Source organism: Neomonachus schauinslandi, chromosome 6, assembly GCF_002201575.2.
Source record: "Neomonachus schauinslandi chromosome 6, ASM220157v2, whole genome shotgun sequence".
In the NCBI taxonomy this organism is placed as follows: domain Eukaryota; kingdom Metazoa; phylum Chordata; class Mammalia; order Carnivora; family Phocidae; genus Neomonachus; species Neomonachus schauinslandi.
In genome coordinates this window covers 20,844,307-20,863,055 of record NC_058408.1, presented here as the reverse complement: position 1 = coordinate 20,863,055, position 18,749 = coordinate 20,844,307, and the positions used below count along the sequence as shown (strand labels likewise).

The following is an 18,749-nucleotide window of genomic DNA, read 5'->3' as shown; positions in this document are numbered from 1 at the left end:
CACAGACTGGTCTTCAGTAATCCACAAAAGGGTTCCAATATAAAATATAAATGTAATTCCACCAGTATTCCATAACGAGGTATGTTGCATCAGCATGCTGATATTTATAAAGCTTTAAAAAATATACAAACTTTTCAAAAATACTAAAAATGACTCCTGAATGTTTAGAAATAAATCATATGTGTACTATGGGTCTCCCAAAACTTGGTATCTACCAATTTATTGGAAGATATTAGATCAATTATATCTATTACATTTAGTCAAGATAAGGAAAAAATGTTACCAATATAAATTTATTTAAATAATTAAGCTTTTAATGTTTATTTTTCCTGTTAAAGTAACTTTTGTAGGGGAAAAAAATGTGACAATATATACAAAAGTTCTTGATGAATTATGATGTACCCACAAATTTACTATCAGAATGCTGGTTATTATGATGCAGTTCTATGTTAAAACTCAACAATTCCTAAGGACAATGAAATATTTCATATAACCTTTTAAGATAAAATTACATTTTAATCATAGCAGAAGCTGAATTTTTGTTTTTTTTAATATAGAAAACTAAAAGCCTTCTATATAACAGAAGTTCAAATTCTTCTGAAAGGTCAAAGAACTGCTTAATTTTAGTTCTCAAATTTGATACATTAAAATATATGAGGAATTCAATTCCAGAATATTTATAGCAATGCATGTATAAGACAGAAATGACAAAAAGACACCAAAAGACTGAAGCATCTACCAAATTTAGGATGGTAAATCATTAGATGGATAGTGTCCAGAATTCACTGTTTGTAGATGATACTAAATCAGTTATTTCTGACTTAAAATTTTGTAAAATATTAAATTGACTTGATTTCAAAATAACTCTTTGATCTTATATATTACTGCAAAAATCCCAATGCAAAGAACAAATGCTTTTTAATGACAACATAAAATATGACAACTTCAATAGTGAGACAATTACCTGAGTTCTATGGTATGCCTTTTATCTCCAATGAAGTCAAAAATAAAAATCTTAAAAAAGCTTTAATTCCTTAGCATTTCAAATGAATGTCTTCAACTTATTCACAGCAAAGCACCACTCTGAAATTTCAAATAAGAACTCAGTTTCTAAATACTAAGATTTGTCCAGACCAGAAGTAAATAAAGAGTTTAAAAACAGATACTTAAAATGAACATGGGAACAGTCACTCACAGAGGAACATGAGAAGCAGGAAAGACAAGAAGAACAACACTAAAAGAAACATCCATCAAGAAAAAGACCTGGAAAAGAAACCAAAACCTAGAATTAAAGATCAAATGAGGTTTGGCAGGGCTGGGGAGAGGGAAGGGAAGGGGATGAACTAACTAGAAATGCAATGAATATTAAGACAAATATAATTAAGACAACAAAGAAAATAAAATTTGAATATAGGATTTATATAAAAGATTGAAATTCACTGAAGATTTAAATCAATTTATGAAGACCTAGAAATGATAAAGCAAACTAAAACTCTGCCAACAACAACCAATAGAAAAGTACCTATCAAGGAATTACCTAAACATCCAATTACAGAAAGTTATTAAATATACTAGGTTTTTTCATATGAACAAACTGATTCAAATCATTTGCCATGAAATTAAAGGAAATATTAAATATTAAACTTTTTGCCTCAAAATAATGAAGAAAAATACATAATATATAAAATATAGTCATGCCTGTATTAAACAACAATGGTAGTTAGTCTAAAAATATACTTGAGAAGGAGTTAGAATTTAAAAGTGATGAAGTATGTTCAATAGATTGAAGTTGTACTGATGAAGGTAAATAGAAACTGGAATGAAATGCTGTACGTAGTAGGTCCAAGAGAGATTTTTTAAAAAAGTATGCTTTTGTGCACATCTGGGTCATAAATAACTATAGGTATTTATAATGACACATGGAATTACAATTAAAAGATTTTATATAATCAAAATGAAATTTTATAGTATAAATTTTTATCATGCTGTTAACAAAATATTGTATTTCCAAACTGGTTTCTATTTTCTCCTGTTCTTACATTGATCAACATTAAAGCACTGAAAAAAAGGTGACATTAACATTGTTATTAAAAATTACACAACAGTTTCTAGACTACTTCTGACATATGTGCTAACATTAACTTTGTTTCTTTCAAAAATAAGTCTCAGAACTTCTGTGACTATATTAACTACATGGTCATGAGTAGATTTATTTTATTTTTTTAAAGATTTTATTTATTTATTCATGAGAGACAGAGAGAGAAGCAGAGGCAGAGGGAGAAGCAGGCTCCCTGCAGAGCAGGGAGCCCGATGCGGGGCTCGATCCCAGGACCCTGAGATCATGACCTGAGCCGAAGGCAGACACTTAACCGACTGAGCCACCCAGGCATCCCTAGATTAATTTTAAAGATATCTTATAGGTATTACTAAAATCTCTAAGACACTTTGGATAAACCAATAATTATTCTTTGAAGAAATGCAAAGCTAAATTAATGGAGTTTAACTGTATAGGCTTATACCAAAAGTACCATTAACTGTGCAATGGATTTTCAATAAAGCTCAATAAAATACATAAACTAAAAGAAACAAAAAAGCAGTATTATAAAAATAATGTACTTTATATGCATTAAAATTTCCTGACACCTATTAATGTTTTTATAATTCATTTTTCTTGAATCAGATTAGCATCAAATGTTATGTTGACAAAATACTAAGGTAAAATTAGATTTTAATATCTCTCACCACAAGGAGTATCAGTGTAAGGAGATTAATACACACTCATCTAAATAAGTGTTCAGTCTAAATACTACCTAACTTTAAAAAGGAGAGGAGGAGGGTATTTTCTGTATTATTCGGTTTAAAAAGTTTACAAATGTTACCTATGTTTAATATAAAAATATTCCTCAATAACTATAATTCAATGCTATAACTGAACAGCACTGAAGAGAAATATGTAAACAAGGTATGCCTGTACTCATGTAAACCTCAAAACAAATGCCAGAGAAGTTACTATAGTACCATTCTTCAGATGACAAAATTGATGCCTAATCTGTTGCAACAATAAGGCCAAAAAACCATAACGGAAAGCTCTCTCTTGTACCTTATCTTCCCTGTATATAGACATAGTCCAGATCTATAATGAGCACGTTTTAGAAAAGAAAAAAAGCTGGAAAAATCACAAGGGCAAAACTACTATAAAAAGGATATGAGAGGTGTTTTGAGTACAGAGAAAAAAATATTGTCTAAGTGATGAACTCTTAGAAAAGTCTATAAAAATGCAAATATTAGAAATAAACTGTACAAAATATTAATACTTAAGTATTACTTCATGTAACAGGTAGTAAACATGTAAGATTAACTTTCAAAAGCTTAAGACATAGAACAAGTTACTGACAGAAACCAAATAATATTTTGTTTTGTGTAGGGGGTACACCTTTATACTGCTTAGGCTCACAGAGGACAGTACCACCCTGCTGCCTGAAATATCAAGATAGCCTACAAGTTTTGAAAATTATTTCAAGTGCAATATAATATTCAAGGAGAATAATATACTAATGTAAATATAGAATGCAATTATGAATTATAAAAGTAATATTCTTATTTATGACCACATATTAAAATCCCAATACTTATTACTCTCTTTAATTTTTTAAAATTTTTATTGGAAGTATAGCTCACATAAAGTAGTTTCAATATAAAAAATAGTGATTCAATAATTATATATATTATGAAATGCTCACCATGATAAGTGTATTACAATACCAAATATATTCCTATGCTGTGCTTTTCATCCCATGTGACTTACTTATTTTATAACTGAGTTTGTACCTCTTAATCCCCACCACCCATTTCACCCATCCCCCCATATACCTTTTTTGATCAAATTAAATAATTTAAATCTAAATAAATTTCTTTTTTTTTTTTTAATTTTAAGTAAGCTCTACGCCAAAAATGTGGAGCTTGAACTCATGACTCTAAGATCAAGAGTTGCATGCTCCACCAACTGAGCAGCCAGGCGTCCCTCATTTCTTTTTATATTTGAGTCCGAACAGGTAGGGAGAAAAGCCTAACCTAGCTAAGTTATTACCCACCATATGATAACTTCTTTGCAGCAATTTTTTCTCACAGGATAAAGAACACTAAGATAAACATACACAGCCACAGTAAAAATATCCCAATTACTAAAGAGGAAAAGAGTTTTTGTAACATTTAAATAAACTAGTCTTCGTAACTCTGAATGAACATGGCACCATTAAACACGTAATATTAAATATATCTGTGAAGCTATAGTTGCCTACATTTACACCTAAATCAAAGTAAGATTACATATAAAATTATAAATTCATAATAAAAGTAACCATCATTTATTTGTTGAGTCTTCCCTGTGCTAAGCATTTTATATAGTCTTTTAGTCCTCAACAAGACTATGATATGTTCTATTATCTTTATTACAAAATAAAAACAAGACCACTCAATGGAAGGTTAAATAATCTCACCTTCATTAGTGGCATGATGAGTGGAAGAGTTGGGATTGAGAGCCAGAACTGAGTTCGAACCCTTAAATATGTAGTGCTTTCAACCGATTACCTTCTCTTTAACAATATAACACTGCCTTTAGATCAAGAATTTCAAACTGAAAGGCCAGTAGGGTCTAAGAAGGTAGTACCTCTGACCCTTGAACAACATGGGTTTGAGTTGCAAAATGCACTTATATGTGGATTTTTTTTATAGTACAGTATCAAAAATGTATTTCTCTTATTTCTAAATAATTCTTTTCTCTAGCTTACTTCATTATTATAATACATCTAACATACAAAATATGTGTTAATACACTGTATGTTATCCACAAGGCTTCCAGTCAAGAGTAGGCTATTAGTAGTTAAGTCTGGGCAAGTCAAAAGTTATATGCAGATTTTCAACTGCCTGCAGGGGGTAGGGAGTGTCAGTACCCCTAACCTCAGTGTTGTTTAAAGGTCAACTGTATAAATAAGTGAATAAATAAATAGATCAAGGACAATAGAGCAGTGAGGCCTATGGGCAACCTACAGAAAACATCCCAGCTAAAGGTAGCCATTGTTTGGATCAGGGTGACTCTTACTAGAGAACCAGTACCCAGTCATGCCAGACAGCTTTTCAAAAGAAGCTGAAAATCCAGACTGTTTTTGTGACATACTTTTTTTTTTTTTTTAAGATTTTATTTATTTATTTGACAGAGAGAGATAGCGAGAGCAGGAACACAAGCAGGGGGAGTGGGAGAGGGAGGAGCAGGCCTCCCGCGGAGCAGGGAGACCGATGCGGGGCTCGATCCCAGGACCCTGGGATCATGACCTGAGCCGAAGGCAGATGCTTAACGACTGAGCCACCCAGGCGCCCTGTGACATACTTTTAATTTTAAATCTTAGTGCATAAAACAAAATTTAAATGACAGTGGATGCCTAATAAAACATATGTGGGACCACATTTAGACTGGCACAATGAATGATCCCAGAAGTACGCTGAGAGAGGCAAATGATGTCAGTGCACTAGCATTTACAAACAGACAGGCTGCATCTAACTCTGGGAAGAAAATTTCCCATAGGCACCCTTAAAATCTACACAATAACCATTACAATAAGCACTCAAAAATATGTGCTGAAGGAAAAGGAGAGTGTTTATTACTAAAGTCTTAATCAACTGTCTCCATCTTCTGCTAACCTAGGTTCTAGACACAACTCTAGAGCATTACTGCTACTAGAGCACTCCCATAACACCCCAAGCAAAGATGAACAAGTTAATTAACAACCAAATGAGAATGAAACAGGGGAGCTGGAAGGATACTAATAAATGTGTTCCTGCTTAAGAATATAACTTTATATAAATTAAGAGACTGAGATTCTGGATTTTACTAAATAGTGAAAGTTGATGGTGATTACACCTCTAATGTAGATACTGAATATCCATCCAACTGTACTTACTATTAGGAAAATGGTTCCCCCAAAAAAAGGCTTATTATTAAAAACTACAATTCTGTTGGAGTCAACTCAAAGAACAATCTTAAAGGAAAAGCTTTTGATCTGCACAATTTCAGAGTATAAAATGTTTCCTCAAAAATGAAGACAGCAAGGTAACTGAGAGTCAATGATATTCAGTAAGAACTAAGAAAAGAATAAACAGGGGCTAGATTATGTGACCTTCCTACCTGAACATTAATAAGCTAGATCGGGAGGTTAAACGAAGTAGTTCTCAATTCAATTATCAAATCCTCACAAATAACAAGAGTGAACTGTGATCTATCTTTTTATTCCTTCTCCAGTGGAACCACAGGTAAGTTCTTTGCCAACATAGAAAAGTCTTCATCATCTCCTTTTCTTTTCTATATAATGAAAAGCACTGTTAAGTGGCACTTTCTTCGTCTAAGATGGCTCCTTTCACAAAAGGGATCCATACAAATACATTCTGGTGTTCCCTATACTAAATGGTTTCTAGTCCCAACCCAGAACTACTAAGATAGTTTCACTTAAACTAATTCTACACAATTCTAGTTCTTTCCAGTGTTCTCAAAAGGAGGGAGAAAAGGGGCAAACAAGCCTGGGAAAATGCGCATACTCTTGTCTTCCAATTTAGATATTTATATATTAAAAATGATGAAATTCCTATACCACAAAATCTGTTTAATCTAGTGTTTCTTAAACATTATACAACCCAACTAACACATTTTGGGGAAAGTCTACCAACTCCGAAAAGCCCCTTAGCAACTCCAACATCCATGTCTTATGCCGTTGTATTTCTTGGCCTAAGTCAAAAGGTAACCAGACTTAACTATACAAACAAGTAACTTTAAAGATACCTGGGATTCTATTCATATATTGAATTTCTATAAATTATCTTCAAAAACAAATATTACCTAATACCCTACCAGAGCCTTAATTTTTTATAAATTCCAATAACTTAAGATTCTTATGAAATACTGTCAAAACACATACTCCTTTTTCTATAACAAATGAAGACAAAAAATCAATTACATAAAAATTTCTAGCCATCTGCACAACTTGATTAACTTAATCATATCTAACCAGAGTCCTGTTAAATATAAGATTAAGTTAAGACTCTGGTGTCTTGAACTTAAAAGATATATAGACCAATCCTAATATAGACTGGTACTAATTTTAGTAACTATGTAGATCAACTAAACATGTCAAAACCCTGGAAAGCAGTGGTACCTAAAATGAGCTCATATGTAAACTAGAAAGGAAGTCACATCTGGGCAACAAAGCTTTTAACATACGTTTAACTGCTTTTGTGTGTCTGGGTGGATATCACAGGAGAAATCTTCACTGGAGAATAAGACAAAGTTGGTGAAACTCACAAGCTCATAAATAGGTAGTAATTCCAAAAGAAAAGAGACAAGGAAAAAACATTACACTGGAAGCATAAGCCTGAGATTCAAGTAAAAAGAAACAATTATCAGAGCAACTTCAAAGCTTTCAAGTTCAAACCTCTGCATGTATTCTCTAACTGCTAAAATGAATCAGGTCACAAACAGTACAGAGACTCAAACAGGGTATTAAAATACAGAAAGTACCAACAATTTGAGCATTCCCACACAATGTCTTTATGTGATTATTTCTGTAAAAACAAACACGATAAATTTGTTTAAATTTGTCTCTCTTGTAAGTATATTTAGAAGCAAAGTCTAATGAGGAAGCAGAGTCCTATCACTCTGTTTAATTAAGAAGCTGTCCTTGGATTTTAGAAAAACTGTTCTGTAAAAAGCATCACTATAAAAACTATCACTAATTTTACTATTTGCACAGAAGCTCAGTAATGAAACCAATTTCACGGCATTTCAGATGAGACAAAAGTTAAAACAACAAAGACCACAACCACAAAAAACTCCCCCTGATGGTTACCTAAGGATAACAACTATAGTTCCACGATAATTCACTTAGGGAATGGCCAGTGGGCAAGTTCTATTCCCAAGAAAATGTCAATAAATGAATCTTTTAAAAATTTAATCCTACAGTCATTAGCTACATTTTGAAGTCAGGAAGTACTAGGCAGATCTCATAAGATGAGTGTTATCTAATCTTTTACCTCCTTCCCCTCATTCACTACGCTGTGGATACCGGCCTTCATACTATTACTCTACTGGGCCTCAATCTTGACCCTTGAATGTCTTCCATAGAATGCTTTTCTGTAAGGTCTGTGCTCAACAGTCACCTGCTGAGAGGCCTCTCTGACTACTCCCTCTACAGAAGCCTTATCTATCTTATTTATAGCTATAGTCCCAGTAACTAGAACAGGGTCTGACACAAGTGCTCAATAAGTACTTGTTAAATGAATTAATGAGCTCATATACAATTTCAATCATACAAAAACAAATCTGATGACAGCTTAAAAACAAGTGTATTAGCAAAATATCTAATACTCAATTCCAATTTGAAGTCCAGGAAAAAAAAAAAAGGTCAACTTTTAATATCAGATTCTCCACATTTATTTGCTATCTGCTCTGGAAAAGCATGACAAGATATATCTTAATTCTGAAAAATCACAGCAAATATATGATGATTCCATGTCATATTGAGTCCTCAAAGATCTGATGATTCGTAAACAAAGACAAAGTAAGTTTGGTATTAGCTTTAAAATATATAGGTACTCTAATACATCCACATAGTATTTTAAAGTATAATAATAATCTGTAATATAAATACTCAAAATAAGGTTAACAGAATTCCTGCTCTACATTACCAAGTCCTATCACTGACTAAATAAAAATTAAGTGTTAAATATGGCCTAATCAGAACATCCAGAAATTTATATAAAAGAAAGTCTGCCAAAAGTGAGCCAAAGGCTTATAATTGTGGACATCCAAGTACTTGGTTCTGGCAAGTATGCACTTTGTAAATATTACATCAACCATTACAACCTGTTTTTTTTTAAAGAGCATAAGGCATTACATTTTAAAGAACGTAAGATAGTATGGAAAATAATTCTCCCAAATTGGACCTTGTAACTCCTCACTGGCATTAAATACTCTAACCAGGTAGCATCCATCCTTCTTGCAAGTTAATCAAAACAGCTCAACTCAATTAAACCAAAAAAAGGATATCCACAAATCAAATAATCAACGTACAGATCTATCGGCACAATTAGTCATTAAAGATAAATGTTTGAAATAGAAAATAATGGAGAACAAAGATTTTCTTCAACATCTGCTACGCACATTAAATGCCTGGAACAAAAGAACCTCTGCAGTCAAAGTGACTTACCGTTACAGATTTCAGTGTCATACCATGGTAGGTGCCCATAGTGTCGATTTTGAAGCCTTCCGTTTCTACAAAGAAAGGGGGTTTGCTGTTAGATTTTATGTATTTCGTGATCAATAACAAACCTAAGTAATAATCTGTGTTATAATCTGACAGTTAATAGTATAACAAAGCAGCAAATGTACTATACATAGAAAATTAAATTACATACCTATGAAGATAAAAACTTTAAAAGGGATACTAGTCCCAAAAATATATTCAATACATGCCAGAGAGGCCTTTCTATAGAAGAAGTTGCTTAAGACTAATTTCTACAATTGTGTTCAAAAGTTTTGATATTTTGGGAAAATCAAAAATAGACTGAATAAAATACTTTATAACCTCCAAATTATTTACTTCCAATACTCAATTACATTAGCACTAAAAGCTTCTACTATCATGAGAAGGCATTAAATTATAATAAGTTGTGTTTCAAAATTACAATCATAGGCATATATTACATAACTTGTAGAAAAGCCATGCTGTATATAGTGATAAAGGTTCCAGGACAGAGTCTCAATATGCCTTTCTGTAAAGGCATATTACATTAATACAAATACATTAAATATTTTACACATTGCAAGCTATATGTCTCTATCACAACTACTGATTTTGCAGGTACAGTGCAAAAGCAAGATAAACAAAATATATAAACAAATGGGCATGGTCTGATTTGGCCCACAGAGGATCGATCGGATTTGGTCTGTGAGCTGTAATCTGCCAAACCCTACTTTACATAATGCATTCCACAAGAAAAACACTGCAATGAATAAAAGAATAAACCACTGTATTTCTACAGCATGTAGAAATTAGAATAAGTTGTCAATCTAATGTTGTAAACAGAAGTGGAGATTTCAGATTATGCAGGAAAAAAATCATAAAAGTTAAACTTTCAGTTGCTTCTACCTCATCTTTTTCCACAAATCAAGATAAATGAAGATCCCAAGAGAAATTACAATGACGTTAGTGCACTTCACTAACCACCACAATAACATGGAAATGGTTCACTACTGCATTAGCCAGTATATTATGTAAGCTACCCCCAAATAAGCCCTCACATAGTTACTAAAATCTATGCTTCCCAAGTTCTCAATGTATACCTTTATAATTTCAGAAACATGATTTGATATATAGAATCTCCAGTCTGAACTTTTGAGAAGCAGAATGTTAATAACAGGAAATACTTATAGATAGTTTATTATATACCAGTCACTATTCTAGACACATTATTAACTAGTTTCATCCCCACAATGAAACTAAAAGATAGATACTACTACTATAATTAGTATTGCAATGAAACACAAGAGGAAATTAAAACAGAATGCAGTTAATTTATCAAAATTCACGCAAAAAGTAACTGTGGTACAGGAAATCTGGATCCAGAATTCACGCCGTTAACCAGGGGTTGGCAATTTTTTTTTGAGAGAGAGAGAGAAAGAGAACGCAACCCATCATTGGGGGATGAGAGGTAGAGGGGAGAGGGAGAGAGAGAATCCCAAGCAGGGTCCACACCCATTGCGGAGCCCAACGCGGGGCTCAATCTCACGATCATGCCTTGAGCTGAAATCAAGAGTCAGATACTTAACTGACTGAGCCACCTAGGAGCCCCAGGGGTTGGCAAATTTATTTTGGAGAAGACCAGATAGTATTTTAAGGCTCTGCAGGCCACACAATCTCTGTCACAACTCAACACTACTGTCACAGCACCAAGGAACCACAGATAATACATAAATGAATGCCACTGTGTTCTAGCAAAAGTTTATTTATAATATGTGTTGGGCCAGACTTGGCCTGCAGATGTCTGCCAACACCTGCTCGTAAACATCACACACATCTCACATTCAGCACCACCACAGTAAGGGGAATATAAAAATTAAGTAACTTGCCTTCTTTTCCTTTGAATCTTTCCTGGTCATATCTGTTGTAAGCAGCTGGGATAGGCTGTTTGGTACGCAATGTGGGATCCTGCAGAAAAATTAATTATGAGTTACATATTACCATTTTAAATTGTTACTTAAAACTCAGAATAAAAATCACAATAAGTGTATTATTTTCTAAGCTTTTTTTTCTTACAATAGCCAATAAGACAAAAGTGGGGAGTCATTTGATGCTTATTTTCAAGATATTGTTTACTGGTAGAAAATTACCATTGCTATCAGGGACAGGGCAAAGGACTCCAAATAAACTTGTATCAAGGCAAAATGCAAAACTCCTACAAACTGGAGAAATAAAATAGGTGTGCTTAATAATTTCATTCTAAGTACTTAAATTTCTTCATGAAATAATAAACGCCCCAATTATGAATTGTTTTTAACAAAAAACCTTAATTCAAAGCTTACTGAACTGACATTTTAGAGCCTTTTAACAGAATTATTCTCCAAATTGTTATTAATATTTAAATAAATGAGAACTATGAAATAAACCCATTATAAATGCACGAGATAAGACTGAAACTAAATTATAAAGGTGTTACTTGTTAAGATACTTAGAATAAGTTGTCAATCTAATGTTGTAAACTTAACTCACAAACACTTTATCTAAAATTCAGTTTGGGGCACCTGGGTGGCTCAGCTGGTTAAGAATCTGCCTTCGGCTCAGATCATGATCCCAGGGTCCTGGGATCAAGCCCCACGTTGGGCTCCCTGATTCTCCCTCTCCCACTCCCCCTGGCTTGTACTCTCTCTCTTTGTCAAATAAATAAATAAAATCTTTAAAAAAATTCTTTAAAAAAATAAAATTCAGTCTATAATAATCTAAAAAAGCATATTTAAAGAACATTCCCAAAACTGCTTGGGAAATTCATGGTATTCAGAAAGACTAAAGTACTCTTCATTTTGTTACAACAGGATGCTACCCTACATATTAATCCAGACAAAAGATAGAAAGATAGTTAATTCAAGATGCTCCCTAGGTATACACTATAGCTAAAGGCCAAAATTAAAATTTTTATGTATCTTAATGATTATAGAAATACAGGAAAAACTCAATCACAAGGATAATGGTTTAACTGTTTTAAGATCTGACATGTTTCCTACCAACTGCTATTCAAATCAACCAATTCATAATTATAAGCACCCTGTGTTTTACCATCACAACATTTGTCTCACTACTTTTTTTTACTCATCTCTAAGTCCTACTAGACTTTAAGCTCAAAGAGGGCAGATATCTCTTGTATTTTTGTCAGCACACTGCCTGACAAGAGTAGGCACTTAAGCACTTGCTGGAGAGTCAACTCAAAGTATCAACCTAAATACCAATAAAAGTCTACTACCTCTTAAGAATTAAATACCAATGATTTTATGAACAAGCGAAGACTGTGTTGGTGCGCTTTCAAATTTTAATATACTTTCAAAAAAAACCCTATATAACATAAAAACAATTTTATCTACGTTTATTTCCTTTGTTGATTTATATGAAACTAGCTGGAAGGATTTTCAACAAAACTGGAGGACATGTTTGAGTTTAAATTTAAATATAACCTATACGCCATACATGAAATTTACTTTGGAGGGGTCCTAAGTAGCAACTCAATGAGTGAGGCAGTCAACTCTCCAAATGGCTAAAACTAAGGTACCATGAAAGAACCAAATGATCTGTGATCAGGAGAAACACAACATATCCACCAGGAAGTCACACATAACCAATGATTTCAGAAAAAGCCCCAAAACAGACGGTAATAGGGATTTTTATCTCTAACAATGGTAAGGATTCTCCCAAGCAACAATGAATAGGTCTGTTACTTACTTTACACAACTTCTCAGAGGGCTTTTCCTAATTTGCCCCTTTCAGATTCTAACCCAAGTGTGTCTCTCTAAGAATTATTGCTTAAGTAACTTTATTTTTCTGTTTTGGTTGCTTGGGGTTTTTTAAATTGTTACTGTTGTTGTTGGTTTATCTTTTGACCCCCTTTACCTATTTCTCACACTCCTCACCCACCCTCCACCTCTAGCAACTACCACATCTATATCTCTATCTATATCTCTGTATAAAGCTTGTTTTGTTTTTAGAGTCCACATAAAAGAGAGAGCACAAGGTATTTGTCTTTCTCTAACTTATCTCACTTAGCATAATGCCCTCAAGGTCCATCCATGTAGTCACAAAAGTCAAAATTACATTATATTTTATGGCTGAATAATATTCAATTGTGTGTATATAACACAATTTCTTTATCCGTTCATCCATCAATGGGACACTTGTTTCCATATCGTGGCTATTGTAAATAATGCTGTAATGAACATGAAGATGCATATATCTTTTCAAGTTAGTGTTTTCATTTTCTTCAAATAAATACCCAGAAGCAGAATTGCTGGTACATACAGCAGTTCTATTTTTAATTTTTTTGAGGAACTTCCATGCTGTTTTCCCTAGTGGCTACACCAATTTACATTCCCACCAAGAGTGCACAAGGGTTCCTTTTGCTCCACATCTTTGAAAACACTTACTTCCTGTCTTTTTGATAACAGCCAATCTAACTTGTGTGAGGTGAGATCTCACGGTGTAAGTGTTAATGGTGGGGAAGATTTTCACATATTTCAAGAATATTGAAGCAGCAAAAGGTTTAAAAGCTACTCATTTAAAAACTTCAAGATGAGATGTTTTCAAAATTACAATACTGAAAAGAGTCATTTTCATTAAAATTAATATATAAGCAGTAACACATTCTTACCACAGGTGCTGCATTTGGGGCTGGTCGCTGTTCAGGTGCACGCCCTTCTTCTCTAGCTTTTACAGACTGAAGAATTGCAAAAATATTTTTGGAAAAATTCTAAAATATAAATGGATCTTAATTAGCCCACTTAAAATTAAGTATTCAAGGCAGTAAGTTTGTTTAATAAACAATTTCAGACTTTTTTTTTCCTATTAGTTCTTCCCTACTACATCACTGAGGTGTTCTTTACTATACACACAAATAAAAATCGAAGTACTACTAAAAATTGATCCCCAAACCAAATTATTATAAACATATTGTTATTCATTTATTTTTATTTTACTTAAACTGTTTAATTGGCTATAAATATATTCATATTCTGCATCTATTCAAATATGTAGCTAGGAAACAAGTTACTGAAATAAAAATGAGATTTGTTGTCACAAGAGGCTTCTCCATTCGTAACGAAATCAATTACTATACTTCTTCTAAGTATAATAAACTCCAGTACTAATCTCAGATTGCTGTAATTTATATGAGATGTTGAAAATTTTGTTAGGAGTTTGTTACTGTTTGTTAGGAGTTACTGTACACTTTTAAACGATTTTTAAATTGGGAAGTATTTTTAAAAACTTGATTCATGCCAAGATGCCAGGAGTTAACCAACCACTGCTTCTGCACCAGCAGTACAAAAGTCAACACAGTGACAAATGCAAACAAAGTCTTAATCGAAAATCACTGAAAATACATGAAAATCAAATTTCATACTTTAAAAATAATAAAGTACGGTGTGTGAGACTCTAAACCTAGAAGAATCCATGTTATCAGCAATTTTTGTGTGGAAGAATTACAGGTGATTATTATCTTCCTTTTAATGATCTCTTTTAAACAACTTTTCAACAAGGAACAACAACTTATTTAAGTTTAAAAGTATATTCTTAATGGCATTATAAAATCAGGTTGCTTTATGTGGGTTGCTTGCAATAATAATATAACTGTAAAGGAACATACTTATTTTTCTCATGAACCTTTTATTCCAGAAATTTAGAAGGTAAGAAGGCCCTAATCCCTGGTAATAATGAAGATCTATCTAAAATCATAGGGTCTATGAAACAAATAATGCAATATATGTTAAGAAAAAAAAAAAAGAAGAAGAAGATAGCAGGAGGGGAAGAATGAAGGGCGGGAAATCAGAGGGGTAGACGAACCATGAGAGATGATGGACTCTGAAAAACAAACTGAGGGTTCTAGAGGGGAGGGGGGTGGGAGCATGGGTTAGCCTGGCGGTGGGTATTGAGGAGGGCACGTTCTGCATGGAGCACTGGGTGTTATGCACAAACAATGAATCATGGAACACTACATCTAAAACTAATGATGTAATGTATGGGGATTAACATAACAATAAAAAATAATAATAATAATAAAATCATAGGGTCTATTAGGACTGAGTACCTAAAAGGTTTTCTAGTGTTCAGAAAATGAAAACCATATACAGAAAGACTATCAGTCAAAACAGTTGTTTCTGGTTTTTTAAAAATGTTGATGATCACAGAAGTAAACCTAGCTACCAAACAATTCTTAAACTATAATTTATTTCTTAAATTACCCTGTGATGGCAACACTAACTTAAATGAGAGCACTAAGTTTTGAAATAATGGTAAAACCCTGCCACCTAGAGCTCAAAGAAAACTGTTCATCTCAGTTTTTTGAAAATTTAATGTTTGGTCTAAAATAAGATGGAGCATAGCACGTATGTTTTATTCCTTTACTGTAAGATTCAAAATTTTTGGCTATTATAATGAACATTGGTAGAACATTAGCAGTTGCAATATTCAACTATCAGCCATATTATGCAGTGAAAATGAGTATCAACAGATCATTTTACTGTAAATTCAAAAACTGAAGTTTATTTATATTCTCAGATTTCTCTATAATTCTAAGCTCTGGGGAATGATTCCTAATCTTGACCTCAAGTACTTTGTAAAATATGACAAAGTACAAAAGGACGAAAATTCTTTCCTTCATGTACTCTTTTCGAGTAACCCGATTCCTACTAATATGGCACAATAAATTTAAGACCAGAATCCAGAATCTGCAAATAAAACCAGTCTGCCTTGACCAAAGTTAAAGTTCACTTTCACTGGTAACCTCACATACTTCCACACACTCTCTTACCATAACATATTAACAACTGCACATCAGTGGAGAACTAACATTTAAGAGAAAATTGGGAGGTGAGGGAAAGACAAATGAAAATATGTAAATGAAACAGAACCAAAGCAATCTTTTTGGAGATGCATTAAGATACTTAAACATCCACTATCTTTCAAATTTTTATCTTTCAAAATTTAAAGTACACATCTCCTTCAACCAGAAATTTGCTTCTAGGAATTAAATTTTGTATACACATAAATGCACAGAAGTACATGTACAAGGATGTTTTTTAATGCATTACTTGTAATTGTGAATAGAGAGGGAAGGAGACAGAAGGGAGGAAATGAGGAAAAGGGAGAGAAAAAAATTCCACAATCCTATAGCTACAAAAACAAATAAACCACCTAACGCCATTAATAAAGAATAAATAAATACTGCTACATTCACACAACAGGATATAATGTATAAAATACACAAATAAATGAATGCTGATTTTCTTAAGTGTCTACTTTGTGGGGAAAAAAATTAATAACGATATTAATGACCACAGAGCTGGCCATCATCATCCCCTCCTCATTAAGTTAAAGCAAAAATCTGATCAACAAGAAAACTGGGCTATTCACTGGATTTACAAATGAGGTGCAAATCAAGGGGCTTGCACTGTGATTCAGACATTTACATCAGCTTCTTCGGTGACCAACCACTAAACGGTAAATATGGCCACTTAGAAATCTACATTATTACTGATCTTTCAGAGATAAAACTTGAAAATTGATCCTAATAGCAAATTTTAGCCAGTTCTATAACCAATCACAGATTAGATACACATACTCACTCTAATGAATGAGTGAAATACTTTACCTTTCCTGTGCTCTGTAAGATAGTTGTTCGTGTCCTCCACACTCTCTCTCTGCTGACAATATCTCGTGTCACATCTACCTCAGCATCCACAAAACTTCTCTGTTTAAGGGCAGTTATGTCATCATCTAAGTCAGTCTTGATAGTAGATCTTTTCTTAGCCATAATTTTGGCTTTGATTGCAGCAATTTTTTCCACTGACATAGCTTCAGACAAAGACCTGAAAGCAATTTCCGTTTTTTAAATTTTCATTGCAAAGATCTCTTGAGCACATCATAAATATATTTTGTTACATTTATAGGTTTTGGTAAAAAAATAACCTTAAAAGTGGCAATAATTAAGATTTTCTTATCTAAAACTTACATACTTGGTATTTAATAATCATGTAAGATCAAGAGTCCACATAGCATTATTACTCTATGAGCAGATCAGTAACTTCTTAGAAGGGTCAATGCAACAAAAATCCCTGCACTTGTGTTTATCTCCCCCCTAGCCCCCGCAAAAGGAAGAACCCATTAATATAGCTGCTTTCCTTAACATTTTCTCAGACTTTTATTTGCCAATGCCTCTCTAGCCACACAAATTGTACATACAAACACACAAAAACACACCCCACCTTGGGGGGGGTTGTGTGTCAAAAATTCATTCTGTAAAGAATTCAAAGCTTAGCTTTTCCTTGAAATTTATTTCAAGGTTTCAAACCTTCATAATGTATATAACATACCCATTTTATAGGTGATGAAGGCTTTTATATGCCATATCAACATATATTCCTTTTACTCTCTGAAAGATTAAACCATATTTTGCAGTTTTGTTTTTTTTTTACCTCATTTTCAAGTAACAGGCAAAATAGCAAACAGGGGCTATACTTTGAGAACTATTAAAAAAAGACTTAACACAAAGTTTAGTGTTGTTTTTCACAAAATGAGAAAAAGAGTTAAAAAGGGTTTGGGTAGGGGTGCCTGGGCAGCTCAGTCAGTTAAGCATCTGCCTTCGGCTCAGGTCATGGTCCTGGGATTGAGCCCCACATCTGGCTCCCTGCTCAGCAAGGAGTCTGCTTCTCCCTCTCCCTCTCTCCCTGCTCATGCTCTCTCTCTCTCAAATAAATAAAATATTTTAAAAAATAAAAATAAAAAGGGTTTGTGTACCTTAACAGTTGACAAAATTATTACTCTAATCACAAGGTGACAATCTTGAAATATGTTTAAACAACATCTGGAAAAAGGACAGGAATTCCTGCAGGTTTAAATATGGTAGTATTATATAGTATACTAGTTTATTTATATAAGGTATGAAGATACTTTATAGCAGATGCTCAGTATGCATCTAGTATTTGATTCATTTTATATAATGCTGTGCAATTCTACCTTAAGATCTAAAGCAAACCAGCATAACTTAAATCAAACTCAAATACTTTTCTAAATCATAATCAAATGTGAATTGGACTTTCAGTCATTGGAGTTTTACTTCCAGCTAAAATGAAGTAGCAAGGACTGGATTATCCCTCCTGCTTCCAAACAACCAGTGAAAATACATAAAACAGTAGCTTACTAAATACCTGGTATCAAGCAATGAGAGACCATGATCTCTGACAAATGAAAACCAGATAAACAGAGCCCTATGAATGCTGCAGTTTGAAACCACCTTGTAAGTTTTCAAAATGGCATAGGGAGGAAATCCAGGCAAAACTGAGTGGATTACCTGATTTGAGAAATGGTGCTAGAGTCCAGCAAAACCAAGGTGGCTGGAATTCATAGGCCTAAGTACCTGAGAAGAAAGAGCTGCAATGAAGATGCCCATCAAGT

General features: G+C 33.2%; 1 protein-coding gene across 1 annotated transcript in view; it reads right to left on the bottom strand.

The window, feature by feature from the left end:
* The window catches only part of CDC73 (cell division cycle 73), a 111,068-nt gene that overhangs the window by 71,057 nt on the left and 21,262 nt on the right, over positions 1–18,749 (bottom strand). Inside the window, exons 7-10 of the mRNA XM_021686657.1 lie at positions 16,948–17,164; positions 13,951–14,049; positions 11,171–11,249; positions 9,249–9,313 (exon numbers count right to left, since the gene is read on the bottom strand). Of these exons, the coding sequence (XP_021542332.1) occupies positions 9,249–9,313; positions 11,171–11,249; positions 13,951–14,049; positions 16,948–17,164 (460 nt within the window). The remainder of the gene's footprint in view (positions 1–9,248; positions 9,314–11,170; positions 11,250–13,950; positions 14,050–16,947; positions 17,165–18,749) is intronic.